The sequence below is a fragment of the Cryptomeria japonica genome, chromosome 10 (genome assembly GCF_030272615.1).
Source record: "Cryptomeria japonica chromosome 10, Sugi_1.0, whole genome shotgun sequence".
NCBI classification, from domain to species: domain Eukaryota; kingdom Viridiplantae; phylum Streptophyta; class Pinopsida; order Cupressales; family Cupressaceae; genus Cryptomeria; species Cryptomeria japonica.
This window is the reverse complement of record NC_081414.1, coordinates 665,921,767-665,939,088: the sequence shown is the minus strand read 5'-3', so window position 1 is coordinate 665,939,088 and position 17,322 is coordinate 665,921,767. Positions and strand designations below refer to the sequence as shown.

The following is a 17,322-nucleotide window of genomic DNA, read 5'->3' as shown; positions in this document are numbered from 1 at the left end:
GACAGTTTGCAGGTCGAGTTTTTGGAGATAATTCCTCCCTTAGTCTCTAGAGATGATAATAGGATGCTTGAGGAACCAGTCTTGTTGAAGGAAGTGAAAGCTGTTGTTTTTGGGTTGGGTGGGGAGAAAGCACCGGGCCCAGACGGGATTCAGGCATTCTTTTATCAGTTCTTTTGGGATTTGCTTGGTGGGGAGTTGCTAGAAGTGGTCGAAGAGTCAAGGTCAAGGGGATTTGTTTTGAAGGAATTCAACTGTACTTTGGTGGTGCTTATTCCTAAGAAAGAAAAGCCAGAGGGATTTGAGGAGTTTCGTTTGATCTCGTTGTGCAACACCATTTACAAAATCATAACAAAAGTCGCTACTAATAGGCTTAAATTGATTTTAGATAAGCTGATTTCTTGTGAGCAGAGTGGTTTTACCCCAGGGAGGAACATTGTGGACAGGGTTATTATGGCTCATGAGGCGATTCACATGACCATGAAGAGCAGACAGAGAAGAATGATTTTAAAGCTATATATTCGAAAAGCCTACGATAGAGTTGATAGGTCTTTCCTGGTGGCTGTGTTAACTAGGTTCAAGTTTTGTAAGCCTTGGATAAAGTGGATTTCTAGTATGATTATGTAGTTTTCAGCTTCGGTTTTAGTCAATGGCAGTCCTCAAGGTTTATTTTCCACCTCACGGGGCATTCGGCAAGGGGATACACTATCCCCCTTTCTCTTCATTTTAATGGCAAAAGTTCTTGGGCGTTCGATTGCTCGAAAGCGTTCTCAGGGGCTGTGGAAAGGCATTGAGATAGCAAGAGGGGTAGATTCCACAACTCATTCCCAGTTTGTTGATGATACTTGTCTTTTCAGAGTGGCCTCTATGCATGAAGCAACGGTGATGAAGAAAGTGCTGGACAAATTTAGTTGGGCTACTGGGCAGGAAATTAATTGGAATAAATCAAAGATTTTTTTCTTCCACACTAAAGTTGGGTCTCAAAGGGCTATAGCCAGATTTTTTGGGATCAGGATTGGGCAACTTCCTGGGAAATTCCTTGGAATGCCGCTCTTTGCTAGAGCAGGTAAATCAGAAATTTGGAAAGGGTTGCTAGATGGTTGCAAAGAAAAAATGGAGGGTTGGAAGAGCAAGTGGCTCACATTGGCTGGTCGTCTTCTGATGCTGAAGACAGTTGTCTCGGCTATGCCAATTTTCCCACTGACTTGTTTTAAACTCCCAGGCTCAGTCATTAAAAATGTACAACAAAAGATGAGAAAGTTTCAGTGGAATGAAAATCAGGAGTAAGACAAAATCCTGCAAGCCGGAGCAGAGGTTGGTCTGTATTCTACTAGCTAAGTATTTGGATAGTGGAGAAAAGGAAAGGATCCTTATGGTAGAAGACCCCCCGAGAGGTTCCGCTTTGTGGAATTTTTGAGTGAGCTGCAGGAGCTTGATTACAAACCATCTTTCTTGGCGAATTGGAGACGGGAGAAAGGCATGCTTCTGGCAGGATTCCTGGGATGGACATCCATTGCTGGATTCCCAGGTCCCCCAGCGGATTAAGGATAAGACTACTCAGCTTTGGGGTTCCAAGGTGTGTGATTTTTTGTCACAAGAGACGTCTGCATTGGGCCAACATTTGAACTAGAAGGATCCCCATGATTTAAACATGGGGAGGTGGATGAACGATTACTGAGCAATGTCCTGGACAACAGAGAGGTGTCATGCTTTAGGGATGTGGATGAGATAGTTTGGTGTGGTGCCAAGAGTGGCAGTTACTCTGTTAAGTTGGGGTACACTCTATTGGAGACAGAAGGCAGGACGAAGGAATGGGAAGCTAAGATATGTAGGAACAAAGAGTGTTTACTGAAGGTGGGTGCCTTCTCCTGGCTGGCAGGCAATAGGAGGATTTTGTCAGGAGATCGACTCAAGAAAGTGGGGTTTGCAGGTCCATTTCGCTGTGTGCTCTGCGAGAAGGAGGAGGAAGATGTGGACCACCTTCTGCTCAATTGCAAGTTTGCCCAGGAAGCCTGGTGTTTTGGGTTGCAGAGGCTGAATTGGAAGGGACCTATGGCAGGGAATCTGTGCGATTGGCTAGAATCTTGGCCTGTGTTGGGTAAGTCTTCAACCTTTGTTGCCATTTGGAAGATTTTGCCTTCTACTGTTCTATGGGAACTCTGGAAAGAACGGAACCGAAGATTGTTTGAAGATAAAGAGGATAATAGGGATCTCTTTTTGATCAGATTGGAGAAAGCAATCTCAGAATTAGTCACTAATGCTACGTCTTAGGTGAACTTAGCAAAGTCTCCTTTCACTCAGTTTGATGTTGGAGTTTTGGTGAGTTGGCCTTTGATAAAATTTAGGCCTACTAATGGGCTTTTGAGGGCTAATCCTCAGAGGATAGGTGAAGTAAGACAAGAGTGGGGTCCGCCAGATAAGGGTTGGACTGAGGTCAATTTTGATGGCGCTTCTAGGGGAAATCCCGGGGTCTCTGGTGCTGGTTTCATAGCCCAGGACAATTGTGGCAACATTCTAGCCATTGGAGCTAAAAGATTGGTGGATGGGTCGAACAACGAAGCTGAATGTCAAGCGGCTTTAGAAGCCATTCTAATGGTTAAGAAATTGGGAGTGAAGAAACTCCCCCTGGAGGGAGACTCTCAGATTGTCGTGAACGGGATAGTTAGAGGTCGAATGGAGGCATGGCAGTTAGACAAATATATTAGAAGAATGAAATTTCTTTTGTGTGGGTTCGAAGACTTTAAGGTGTCACACATTCTCAGGGAAGCAAATGTAGAGGCTGACAAGCTCTCGAATGTGGGAGCGAATGGTTCATTAGATAACAACTTTAGTTTATTTGAGGACTTACGAAATGTATGTTCTCATGAATTTGGTTGAATTGCTTTATTTGAGGGAAGAGAATCCAATTTGTTTTTGTTGAGATTGATTTTGACATTGGATTTGTGGGAAGTAATGTCCCTCGTGGATTGTGATCTACAAATTTGTAGCAAGTGGCTTTGGCGGCGATGGAGTGATGATGGAGGCAATTGGTGAGCTGACTTAGTGATGATGCATGATTTGATGCGCTTCGTGTGGTGTAATTATGTCATGTGATGGCACTAGCTTTTTTAAGGCCTTGGATTTTGGTTCCATGGCATTTCGAAGTTGCTGGTTTTGGCTTTGTTAGTGTGTGCAGGTTTTGGTGTGGAGGCAAGGTAGGATGGAGGCAAATTTTTCCTTGAAGACTAACGGTTAGATGCCAGCATCCCGCGGCCTAATTTCGAGTAACAAACTAATGAATGTTTTCAGGATGGAAGGGGAGGTGTTGTGGAGGGCAGTGCGGTTGATGGTGGGGGAGGAATTTCTGGTGTCTGATTGCCGTCCTCGAACAAACCTAGACATCTCGTCATTGTTCGTTGCATTGGCATTGTCGGTGGGAAGGTCGATGGAGGAGGTGCAGCAGGTTGCGTCCTTGGTGCTACGACCTAAATGGTCGAGCGGTTTAGAAGTCATGGCAGCTCGAGCTGTTGTTGGAGAAGGGCTGAAGATGATGGAAGATCCATGGCAGAGGATTGGTGTGGAAATGGGGGGGCTGCAGCCGTTCGTGATTTGGTCGGCTTCCCGACCTGTAGAAATTCAACTCAAGAATGCAAGGAAGGGGTGGAGGGATGTAGTGAATTTTGTGCGTGAGTTGGGGCCGATTGAGAGAGCGAAGATTCGTGGGAAGAAGACCCCAATTCGGTCTAAAGCTCCTTTGGACGAGGATGGGAGGCCACTAATTCGCCATCAAACCCCTCAGAAGCACGTGAAGGTGGTGGAGCGCGATTTGCTGCGTGGTGGCAGGGCGAGAACAATGCCAGGTGGAGGGAGGGAGTCGCAAGTTGCAGGCCCCAGCCAGGGCATTTCGAACTTCTCTAGGGAAGAGGCCTTGGGCTGGTTTCGTTAGACAGGTCCTTTGGGCCTGTCGAGTTTTGAGGGGGTTGTGTGTATGTATGGTTGGTTTTTTGTAGTGGTTGGTCCTGTAGGTCCGGTGTCTATTTCGGGTTTAGATGGTGTTGTAGGGGCGAGACCCCATGTAGTGCAAGCTGTTTAACAACTTTTTAGATGTAATTTTTCTTTTTTAAGCAATATATTATCCTGGTTATTGGTTATTGATTAAAAAAAATAATAATCTGTGGATGTATATGGTCCACTAATTTTATTTAATTATAATATAAAAAACTAAAAAATTATCTACTATTGATATATGTGCATACGATCCATTAATTTTATTTAATTATAATATAAAAAACTAAAAAATTATCCACTATGTGATATTTATTAATGAAACCTCACAAATTAATTGATGCCTATTTTGGAGGAGACTCCTCTTGGCAAACTATCTTAATCTTCTGTCTAATAAATTTATAAACCGTAAAATACACTCTAAAATTAAATAAAATTGGTTCAGAGACCACCAAATTCCAATTCAGTAAAATAGAAGATCAGTTGGTGGATCTGAATTCCATCCCTTAAATTGCAAGCGGCAATGGACGCACATTCTTTCGAAATGGGCGATGAGAATAATGGCGATGTTATATTAAGGATAATCTGCGCCAACGGTGTTGAATATGAGGGTAATCCTATTTATCTACATTCTCATGTTTTAAACAAGTCCAAGTTTTTTCAGGCTAGGATCTCTGAGCGGTGGGTTTTACACATTTCGCCTCCTGAAATCAAATTAACTGTCCTTCCCAATGGCGTTGCTGAGAATTACATAAAGTGTATTCGCCTCATGTATTCATCCTATAAGGGAAAAGGTCTTCACTTTTCTAGTGTAAATGATGCCCTAGATATTTTTCCCATTGCTTCTGAATTACTTTTTGAAGAGGGCATCCAGGCATGCATGCATTATCTAGAAGCAGTTCCTTGGACTCCTCAAGAAACACTCAAAATCAAGTTTTTATTATCATCTCTGCAGGTAAGTGTTTCTTCCGATTTATCAACCAGACTTGGAATCTCCAAATCCTCGTTTAATGGAGAGTTAGAGCTCTTAAAAAAAAAATTGCCGGAAATGTTTTCTACCATCTGGAAAAATCAATCCCTTATGATATCTCTGAGTAGTATGCGGCTTACAATCGAGCAACACCTGATTGAAAATTTCCAAGGGAATGCATTGCCCGCTGTGCAAGATGTATGTAGAGACGCAATTATGAATGAATTCAGTGTCAAAATTGAGTGTATTAAGAATGGTCATGGTCATGATTCGGTTACTGAGAACCTGTTGTGGCTAATAGACCTTACTAAGCTTTGCAATATTGGAATATTTGAAATTACATTCAAAATGTTTGTGGAAGATTCACAACTAGCTAACATATTACTTCATCAATACAAAATCCGAAGTGTTTCCTGTTCATATTCATATTCAAGTTATTTGCTGCAAATTTTACTCGATAGGTATACAAAGGGTTTGATAGATGGGGATATAATTGTTCCCAAGTCTTCCCGAATTTGTTTTCTGAGAATGTGGGTACCAGTTATGGCATATCATATTTGTAATATGGCTGGTACCTCTTCCGGTTCATATGGTTTACCTCAGGGATACCCTGAAAAATTTGTTAGGGGTGTTACTAAAGTGGTAGGGACCCTTCCTCTTGATGACCAGAAAGCACTATTTATGTTTTGGGCAAACCCTTTGGAGATATTTGGAAACCAGGGTAACCCTTTTGAGACATTTGGAACCCGGGGTAAGGAAACTTTTCAGTGGTGGATGAATGCAATATGGTTAGCAGTGACGAATGTAAATGGCAATGGTTTGAGGACTGAGTGATGGAGAATAAACAATTAAACATGACTTTGAATTTTGGTATGTGGTTTCTTGTTAAATTGTTGCAGGGCTGATTAATGGAATATGTCACCATTGGAGGACTTGTCAACTAAAATTTTGTGAAACGAAGTTGGAGATGCATATCAACCATGCAGAATCTTTAAAGAATTTTTGGGCTGTGTTACTGGTATGGTTCATCTTGGAAGCATTATTAATATGGTATTTTACTTGGACTAAGAGATATATGCTGTATCTTTTGACATTCCCAAAATAATACTACAATTTGTGAAAGCTGAATGGTGATTGTATGCCCCACCAAGTTATCTAGTAGTTTAAAAACAATTAAGTAGCCTTTCCATTGCATTGATTGAATACTGATTTTTTTATTTATTTGTAATATAGACTCATATAGAGTATATGTTTCCTGAACTTTGTCAAATTAAAAATTTAATTGCAATATCCTACTGTTTTAGGGTTTGCATGAAGATTTTTTGGTTACTCAATTTAAAAAGTATTCCATTTGCAAGTTCGTTGCCTACAGAGAGCAATTATCATACTCAAACTCTAAGCATTGAATGTGTTTTAAAATATAATGGATGGCTTACAAAGATGATGATTACCCATATCTGTTTTTCTGAAATATAGATTGCAGTTTGGAAGACAGATTGCAACTATAAGTCGGCTCTAATTAATTGTTATTTAGCACGGAGGTTTTTATTATGCTTCTTACTTTTTTGATATTGATTTGTGTTTTTAATATATTCCTGTCATATGAGGTGTACACGGCTTGTGAAACTATAAAGGTCTCCAGAATATGATATCATCCTTATCTCAGGATGCTGGATTAAATAAGGATGTAAGTAATTAATCTGTGAGCTCTTTTCCTAAATTGCAATGAAATTTGTTGCAAATGAAATTATTTAGTGTAGAGAATAAGTGCAAAGCTCGGAGCTTGTTAATGCTTCATGGGCCTCATGATATGTATTTTAAGGTAGTTGATGACAAACCACCTCTTCACAATTTTGAAAACAAATACTGTAAAATCTAATTGGAAATCTAAATACACTCTCACTTGCAATCACTTTTTTGAGTTCACAAATATCCAGTGAATTTGCTGCATAGAATGCCCTAGTTGGGAATGGTTTGTTATTGCATTGCCTGATGGTGTTATTTATTACTAGTTACTATTAATAGGCAAACTTTCCTTTCTTTGTTACATATGATCTGTTTTAAGTTAATCTCGTTATCCATTAGGGGAAGAGCACCAATAGATAACATAGTTCCAATAACCGTCACCTTATTGTCATGTTGACCCCCCAATAGCCGTCATAGTGAAAACACCATTAATAAATTTGTTTTGTACCAATAGCCGATCATTTTTTATAATTAGTTGGCCCATTTGTGCACAACTATTGGAACATTTGTCCCATTTGTGTACCACTATTGGAACATTTGTGCACCACTATTGGGACATTTGTCAACAAGTACTAGCGATTTTGAGTTGACGGTTACTGGAACATCTTTAGTTAGGTATCAGGCGACACTTTGAAATGTGTACTTTTTGACCTTTGTGCGCATAACTGATTCCTCAGCGTGCATCGTTACTACCTAGAAGCCAGATCAATAGCTATAAGTAGTTAAGTCGCATACGAAGACAACTAAAAGAAAAAATCAAAATCCGATGTATTGTTTAGGATCTGTGGATGCGCGAAGTTAGCTATGACGACTTCTGGTGCTCTTCCCCTATGTGTGGATACTTTAGATCACATGTTTTATTTTTAATCCCATTATGGATTTCCAAATCTATGAATGATATCATGACATATTAAGCAGTGTTGAGTAAAGGAATAGGGTACGTATGCTCTGTATCCCTCCTATTAGTTAGTAGGTAGTTGAATATTATATAATGTAGTCGAGAAATTTATATGAGACTGAAAGATATTATATGTTTGAATTTCATATTGAGATAGTTTGCAAGGGCTTCCTTACAATAAAGGAAAAAACATTGTCTCATGTTGCTCTATCTCAAAGGTGTATTCTATTTTTGAATTTATTACAGCATTTATATTATTTTCCAGTGAGGTTCTTAAGATGTCCAATCCACGGAAATGCAAAAGCAGAAAATAATGCAATGCACTTAAGTTGCCCAACTTCATCCGTGCCACCAAATCAATGCTGTCTCATAAAGCATGCATGCAAATTGCTACATTTTGAGAAAAGAAAAAAACAAAGACAAAGCATGCTTTCAAAGATAATGAGATACGCTCATTATCTCAATCTCTACAATCAAGAGATTAGCATATTGGAAACTTATTGTTCCAATACACATTTTGAAAATGCAATGTACATTGCTGTTCCAAACTTCCAAGTGATGAGATAATTATTATAAAGGTTTGTGAAGAGTACAAGCAGCTTAAGGTAACAATGTTGGTGTTCTGTTTTAGATTGGATTGCTGGTTATCTTCTTTGATCATAAGGAATTTTCTCAATGTTGGTTTAGTCATGAATAAAATGTAGTTTTTCTAGAACTCACGATTTATTTGTGATGTTTTAACAAAATAAAAATAGTAGTTTATTTGGGATTGAATTGGTATTTACAATTTTTTTTTGAAATATTTGTTTTTTGAAGTTATAGTCAAAACATTATTTTAAATTTCTACATTGCAGATTTAGAAAGTAAATTGCTTGGATGCTCTGATAGCTGTTCAGATCTATATCAAGTTTTATTTTTTGTAGTATTGTCAATTTTCTTCAGATCCGTACCTGTTTAATTCAAGTAAAGGATTATCATCCACAAATTCAATAAGGAAAATAAAGGATCTCCATAGTTCGATTTCTGCCATGAAGAGTTTCGTTCTCGAATTAAATGAACTATAATTCCATGTTCTGAAGGAGTAATACTCAGATATATAAATATGTATTCTTTTTATGATACTTCAACTAATCCACAAATTCAACAAGGAAAATAAAGTATCACCATACTTTGATTTCTGCCATTAGGAGTTTCAGTCTTGAATTAATCCACAAATTCAACAAGGAAAATAAAGGATCTCCATACTTTGATTTCTGCCATGAGGAGTTTCATTCTCGAATTAAACGAACTATAATTCCATGTTCTGAAGGAGTAATAATTAGATATATAAAGATGTATTTTTTTTATGATACTTACTTCTCCTCAAAGGTAGATCTTAAGTAAGCAAGTTGAGGTCCCTGACTGCGATGCTTATTTATAATTATTTGGTTATTTGGATGTCAGTAATTCACATTTGATTGAGGTATGCTGGCCTACTAAATTGAATAGGAAGGACATTAAAAGGAGATTCAATAGGGAAGCAAGAATATGACTTACGATACATTAGCTAAGTGGCATAGTTTGAAGATATCTATCATGTTGCTATAGGAATTATGCCTTACTCAAGAAGTTGCAAGTTACATCTCATGATATATACTTTGGCAAAAGCAAGAATACTGGTGAGAGATGAATACTGCTTGGCGATGGAGATTGGTAAACATAAAAAATAAATAAAAAAATCAATAGCATCTAATGGTTGGAATAAGTGACTAATGGAAGCCTATCATTTCTTAAGGGTCATTTGTTAATTGACATTATTAATAGTTGATGTTCGATTGACATATATTTAATATTTATATTGAGCATTAGTTAATAATTATGATCTTAAAGGTCATTTGTGAGGGTTTGGCATGAGACAGTTCCCATTAACACCTAGGTAGCACCACTTGGAAGCCAACTTATGAAATCATTCATAGTGCACCTCATTATAATCATTGTGTAGGAAACAGTCAATTGTGCATGGTTGATTTAGTTCTAAATGTGAGAATGTTAATTCACCTCATTTTAAGCATTTTATTTTTGTCATCAGAGTGGATGATTGATGGTTGCAGTTTGGGTCCTTCAAAGTTCAAACAGTCAATTTTGTATTGTGTTTGATTACTTTTATCCTAAGTACCATATTAAATTGTAGATTTTCACCACATGTTTGCTGCCAGGTTGCTATTAAGAAAATGAAGAGGAATTATTCTTCCTCGGAAGTGTGTATGAGTCTACGGGAGTTGAAGGTATGTGAAATAACTGTAGACACCATAAAGATTTTCAATATTGTTATCCAATCAATGCTTGATAGTTTTCTTTAACAAATCACAGTAATAGTATTTATGATATGCATGTGGTTCTTTTGGTAGTGCGTTATGAAATTGAGTCACCCGAACATTATCAAGCTGAAGGAGGTTATTCGAGAGAATTTTGAACTCTATTTTGTATTTGAATACATGGTACTTTATATTTCTCCTTATACACGTGTTCTTTTCATAGAATTATGCCCAATGTTAATGTCTTAAAAATTACAAGGTTTTTCTAGAGACAAGTGGCATATCCCATCAGCTGAGGATTTCAATCCACTAGAATATTTAAATATTATTATATTAACTGTTCCATGCTTTTTTGTGTTTGTCCTATTACCTAAATAGGAGTGTGATTTTCTATTTGCTGCTCGATTCTTAGGACTGGAGCACTAAATTTTTAATGAATGTGACTGTCTTAAACACTGTGATTGCTCTAACCCTTGCCTCTATGACTCTACTAATCACTGTCAATGCTTCTAAATGGCTGCCTTTTTGAAATCTGGAAATCACTGTTCTTCATCTGCTCTATTAATCTCTTGGAAAGAGATCCTCTAGTATTTGACATTGATGAATTACTTAACTAGATTGTTCTTAATCTTTGAATCCACTATCTCCTATTATAAACTTGAGGATTTCAAGAAATATTTTTTCAAATACACCATATTAATCAAAACCCTTTACATATCATTTGCTAAAATTATGTCTTTCTGTTTCATAATGAATCCTCAAGGAATATTCAATGACTAACAAAAGATTGGGAATAAGGAAAAGAAAGAGTTCTGCTCTTCAACGTAGACATGCATTGGACCCTTGGTAGAAATTCTCATTTTGAAGTGCATTAATATCTCTTTGCCGCCTCCATTTTTTGGCAGATTCAATTTTGGAATGTACTTTTAGTGTGTTCTTAAATCTGTTATGATTGCCTTTATTCATGAAGATGAATGGAGTCCCTTTTGACTGCAACATGAAAGCATAGGTTCCATCAGCATCTTGTATGTTTATATGACCTTGTGAATATAGGTAATGGATGCTCAATGTATCATCAAAGCTATTTTTAATCTTTGAAGCTGCCCTTGACTGCATTTTACACCATTACATGAACTGTGTCTTCATGTATTGAGGCTTTGATGGATAATATTGTAGCCTAATAATGCAATTTTGATTCATGGTGCCTTTTGAATGTACTGTTTTTGCTTGTGATAGTCCATTGATTGGTAATACATAGACTGATTGTAAATAATCTCTTTTAATCACTATGTATGTAGCTATAACATGTTGCTCTAGGGTTTTGTAACCACCGTGAGTGTTGTGATAGAAGCCTTTGACCGCAAATGTGTCTTTTATCATACCTATGATGGACTGTGAAATAAAGATTTCTCCTCGAATCCTTTGACCTGATAACACTTTGACTGCTCAAGGGAACTCCATATGATTTGTGACTGTATCATTAAAGGATTGTATCCTTTTGTTGACTGTGCTAACCATTTTTTTGGGGTTGCACCCTTCCCGTTGATCATGCTATGATAGTGCACCAAAACTAAAACCTTTTTGAAGACTACTGTTCTTACAAACTAAGCCAATTGCCTGGAATGCACTGTTCACTGTGGTTTCATTAACTATTCATGAAGTCTTTTACCCTTTGAGGATTGGTTACTCTTCATTCATGAAGGCACTTATCCCTATATTGGGTGCATTACAATGTGCAAGGTTGTCACTAATTCTTCAATATTTTCCAGCACTGTATGCCTCAACAATACTGCTCTACCAAACAAAAGCTTTCATGATATGATATTGACAGAACACGCACTATACTATAGAAGTTAGAAGCCCTCTTGCTCTTCATTGTTTGACTGTGAATACACTATGATTGACAATCATAAAAGTACCTTCCACTCTTTACTTGCACCTTAGTGTGTATGCATTATTGTTTGACCTATTAGGTCACTCTGCAGGGAATGATCAAGACTTCACCTTACCATATGAGCCTTTTAGGGCTACTCATTCACTGTTAAAACCCCCTTTTTACTGGCCTAGATCACTGTGTATGTCTTGGTCATTGATTGTGAATCTGAAAGTGCTGCTATAACAGTGCTTTATGGTTGTATTTTGCCCTTTATGCTATGAAATGGAAGACAGTGGTATGACTGTCATTTGTACTATTATTCATGCCTTTCACTATTTTGGAGCTATATTAAAAAGTCATTGGTTCCTTTTGTTATCATTGTGACTGAAAACTAGTAAACTGTATTCTACTACATGAAAAGGACTGTCTCAGTCTTGCTGTCATTACTCTTTATCATCTATTACTTGACTTTCACTTGCCACCATAACTGAGATTGTATCCATGCTTTCATATCATGAAAACTCATATCCTTGATTATACATGACTGATACAACTGCTACAACTCCTGCACATATATCAATATAAGGACATGACCTCGCATGATATGTCGTTGTTCTTGTATGCTTTCTCACTATTTTTATTGTCTACTAAATGACATAACTCTGTGTTTGAACCTCCTTATGTGGCCTTGTGACAGTCTGTGTTGTGCCCTAATGATGCATCAAAGTAATCACTATGATTGCCATTAATTGTACATGAGCCCTTAAGATTGTATTTTCATTGTCTTCTTTGAGCTTTTCATGTTGCACTTACTATTAAGGGACTGTACCTCTCTGTTCTAATCCTTTATGTTCTAGGAAGACTGTTCTCATGTCTCTTTTAGTGAATTGATCACTGTTAATGATGCACTTGACCATGAATGATAGGTTATGACTGGAATGTCATTTATTTGTAGTCTTCTTAAGTTCACAACTATTTTCCTGATAGCTTCACAAATTGTCCAATATCCCGAGTTCACATAACCTTGTTAAAACCCTACAAATCTGCCTTGCATACTGTGTCCTTTGGGACTGTGCATTGTGTCTACTCCTTGTACATTCATGAGTGCATCATTTGATATGAATGGCTACTATATCAATAATCCTCATGTTGAGGGCCTCCCTTCTTGCTTTTATTCATGTCACTGTCATCCCTTATAGGACTGTGATCTTGATTCTCAAGTTACTGCAACCTTACTGTATTTGCACCTTTGACCCTTTTTATTCTCCAACGTGTGATTGATATGACATTGTGAATGTCCAAAGGCCAATCTGATAGTTAAAGCTAAATACAAGAACAATTACTAATGAGCAGTGACATAGTTGTGCTCACTATTTTGTTGTCTGTTTGGGTTGAGTATACACTATTATGCCTTGTATTTGGTCTAATTAATGATGCTTCAAGACTATATGGACTGCATGGTTACAAGTTTATGATTATGTCTTTATGATTTTTGACATTTGATTTTTGCTAATATGAACCTTTGATCATCATAGCTTTGTAAGCACTTTGGACTGTCTCTATGTTAGTCCCTTTCCTTCAAGCCACTACCATTGATGACTTTGTTTCTCCTTTTGTGGGACCATCCTTTCAAGACCGTATCTCTATGTTGGGCTTTTGTGGCTTTGATCTTATTGTTGTTGCCATACTGTTTAATGGCTGCCATGACTATTACAAGCCTTAGATCTGCTCTTGAAGATCCACAAATCTTTTGTTAGACTGCACTTTATACACTGTTATTGTTCTATCTCAATCAAGACTGTTTTGAGATATTGGATTGGGTTATTACTGTGCATGCCTATTGCTCTTGGTAATCAAACAATTCAGAGTCTTTTTGGCTTGACGGGCACTGTGACTGATTTTGTCCTATGCATCAGATTTGGCCCTTTGGATACACTACATCCTTTCTTTGTGCGTAGGGCTGCATCTTTTCATGTTGCTTTGATAGTGATTAGATCATTGTCCTTAGTTGCTAATTGACTACAATTTTGACTGCAATTTTCAATCCTTGAGATACTGAACTAAGTCTCTGGCACTCCATGGATTGTGATACTACTCATTTAATACTATGATGCCCTTTCAAACTACCACAAAACTTTAATCTGTCCTACACTCTACATCCTCTCGGGGCTGCACTGTTATGGGCTATTAAATCTGAATCACTGTATGCCCTGATCTTGAAATTTTGGTTATGAACTGCATTTTTGGGCTGCTTCTTCATATTGTGTTGGCTCTGCCATTGACTGTATCTCTTACCCTTACACTCTACCAGACCTTAGGTACCATCAAATTTCGCTTTGTTACTGTATTTATTCTTCATCATTGAAAGTCCTTTGTTGTAGATAGTAACTTGCTATGACCACCCTTTCTTCATTATGGCAGTCATGAGATGTATGCAAGGGCATCTTGTTATTTTGATGCTCTTATCTCGGGTCTTATTACTGCTCTTCAACCTTTCTACGACCTTGTTTCTATCTTTTAGAGATGTTGCTCCTTGATTTGATTTTGTCCATTGTTTCATGACAAAGGTATGATTGTCATACTTGTCATTCAGAGGACTATCTTCCTAGAATTGTGCATCAATCTTTCATTGAATACCTTGCTCCACATTCTAATGTGCAACGTAAGGGTTCTATATATAAAGGACTTCTCGGTGAACACAAACTCATAAGTGTCTCTATGACTACCTTATGTATAACTGCATCCACGGGTTCTTTTGCTCCTTTGTTGTTGACAATGCCCTTCTTGACAAAACTACTATTCCTTCTTAGTCAGAGGGCATTCATTTATGATTATTATTATATCGCTATGCTCATAAGAATGAGAAGGAAATACTAAAATCACTGACAACTTCATGAAAACCATGAAAAGATCACTCCCAAAACAGAGATCGCATTTCAAAAGGATTTCATCACCATCCATACTCTAGCTTAATACTTTAATGCAAACCTAGAATGCAAAAATGTCATTGACTAGCAGAGAACATTTAACAAATGAGAATAAAATTCATTTGGAAATGACGATGTTTATTTGGAGAGATACATAAAAAACCCTAGACATATTGAATTCCAGGTAAATATTCTTTCTTAATGTATGTAGTTTGTTGCAAAGAATGCACTGCTGTCATTTTAGAACTTTATTTTTTTGGCAACTTATGTGTAGCAGTTAAATGTCCATCCAAGCTGATTCATAAGGAAATGGTACAATTCTTCAATTTGAAAAATCCAAAAATATATGAGCACTATATGCTGCAAATCTTCATTTCTGATCTATTGATGAATGGGCAGTGACTTCATTCTTTTATGAGGATGACCCTATATGATTGTCTTCATTGTCCAATTTGTTAGTGATTTGATTATAACAGTCCTTGAAGTACCATGACTGTGATTTCTACCTTATTGTCCTAAATGCTCTTTGAGTTTGTGCTTTGATTATATACTGTCATGAGTCTAAGAATGATACCTTGACTGCACTATTTTGATACATTATTCTTTGCTTGGACTGTGAATAATATCATGCTTCAGACTGTTATGTTGCTTTATCACTGTTTTGATTTGTCTTTTTTATTGCACCAAGACTTTTATTCTTCCATAAGCTTCTTTGTATCATTACTTCTCACTGTTCTTGTAGCAGACTTTAGACTTGAAACACCTGGCCCAACATGACTGCTTCCCCTGTATTGACTGTGACAAGATTGTATTTGCCTGATAAAGGACTGACTCTTAATCTCCTCGCAGCTGACTGTTATGAGACCTTGGAATCAAAGCATGGACTGCTATATACTGATTCAGACAAGTAACCCTATTAAAGAGCTTTGTGGCATAACCCTTTGGATGTTCTATAATAATATCTTCATACTGATATTTCATTGATAAATTATAGACACGGCTTTAAATGGACTTTTGATGATTATGAATATGGACCTTGATCTTGGACTCAAGATGCTTTGTTCTAGATCCTTTGGCTGATCATTAATAACTCATACGTTTGAATCTGGTCCTTTTGACAGTGAGTTGGAATCATTGTATTTTGCTCTGCTCACTGCCCATTAATGACTGTTATTGTGTATGCTTTGTGATTGTTCATTGGTTGTTCATACTTTTGATACTATCTTTGATGTTGATAAGGCTGCTCTAAGACTGGTGAAATTGTGGCAAGGGCTGCTACCATTAATGCTATCATTGTCTTTGATGTCCTCTTGGTCTCTTTGTGACAGCTGCAACTTTTAACAGGGACTGTACTTTACAAAAACCTTGGGAGATTGATGATGACTTTGACAGTGTGTGTATATAACTATTTTCTCTCTATTCTTTGTCTCAGATAATCTCTTCTTTGAGGGATTTTGAATTGTTCACTCTTAATCTTCTTTACTACTATGGTTCATTGACACGTGTATATCCTCTATCACAAAGTTTGAATATGTTGTGATAATCTTATTGCTGCACTTTACCATTCTTATGCCATGATGATCACAATAAGGGGGGTTGTTAGGGTTATTGTTAATTTGGCTTTTGATGTCTTCATTGTCTTTGAGGCTTCAATTAGAAACCTATTCAATGTCCCCTTTCAATGTATTTCACAGTCAAATGACTGTTCATTATTCATAAGGGATTGATAATGGTTACAAACTGTCGTTCCATGGTTTGACCTATGACTGTGTTCCATCTTGATTTTTAATCATTGTCACTATATTGTTGAAAAGAACGTGACCTCCTTGCATCATTCTATCTCTATTTGTTGTTGCTCATGCCATGATCTTCAAACTTTGTTCTTGACCTTTAATAGTCATGAGACTATTTTTATCAATACACTACTCTTTATGAGTAATGACCTGCACTCTTATATCATTGGTCGTTGAAATCCTCTCTTATAGATATTTTGGATAGTGATGTGATGTCCTTAAACATTGATTCTTTGTTATCAAATACTTGATTTTGTATTTTGTAGAAATGTATGTTTATAGGCTAACAGAGGATACATGGTATAATTATTCTTTAAAGGGTGCTAGCTCAAATCAAAGAGCACCTACTTTACAAGTAGGAGATTGGTGGTTCGAGTCCATCGTACCCTAATATGACTAAATATATGACCAATTGATGGCAAAGTAATGATTAAAATGACTAAATATACTACCAATTGATATCAATTAATGATTAAATAAATGACCAATTAACAACAATCAATGATTAAATTAACGACTAAATCAATGACCAAATCAATGACTAAATCAATGACTAGTCAACAACAATCAATGACTAGATTAACGACTAAATCAATGACTAAATTAGTGACTTAATCAATGACCAAATCGATGACTAAATCGATGAACAAATTGATTAATCAAAACAACTAATAAATGACTAAAATAGTTTAGTCATAAATTTGGTCGCATGATTTATGACTAACAATAAACTACCAATGGTCACGTGATCAAATTTAATCATTTATATGCATTTTTTGGTAGTTTTTTAAGTCATATATTGTTGTTTTTGTACTAGTGTCTTAGTTCTAAGAATAT

General features: G+C 36.9%; 1 protein-coding gene across 3 annotated transcripts; it reads left to right on the top strand.

The window, feature by feature from the left end:
* Nucleotides 1–4,408: 4,408 nt before the first annotated feature.
* Nucleotides 4,409–16,270, top strand: LOC131027529 (BTB/POZ domain-containing protein At1g63850). Of its 3 annotated transcripts, none has more exons than XM_057957616.2 (3): nt 4,409–5,969; nt 9,791–9,859; nt 16,021–16,270. In XM_057957616.2, the coding sequence occupies exon 1, from the start codon at nt 4,505–4,507 to the stop codon at nt 5,783–5,785; it is 1,281 nt and encodes a 426-aa protein (XP_057813599.1). In that variant the 5' UTR covers nt 4,409–4,504; the 3' UTR covers nt 5,786–5,969; nt 9,791–9,859; nt 16,021–16,270. The 3 variants fall into 3 exon arrangements, with proteins under 3 accessions (XP_057813599.1, XP_057813598.1, XP_057813597.1); XM_057957615.2 differs by lacking the exon at nt 16,021–16,270 and adding an exon at nt 15,542–15,954; XM_057957614.2 differs by lacking the exon at nt 16,021–16,270 and adding an exon at nt 9,983–10,211.
* The last annotated feature ends 1,052 nt before the right edge of the window (nt 16,271–17,322 follow it).

What these genes read in the sequence shown, in the direction of transcription:
- LOC131027529 (XM_057957616.2), top strand. Translation starts at nt 4,505, where the DNA reads ATGGACGCACATTCTTTCGAAATGGGCGATGAGAATAATGGCGATGTT.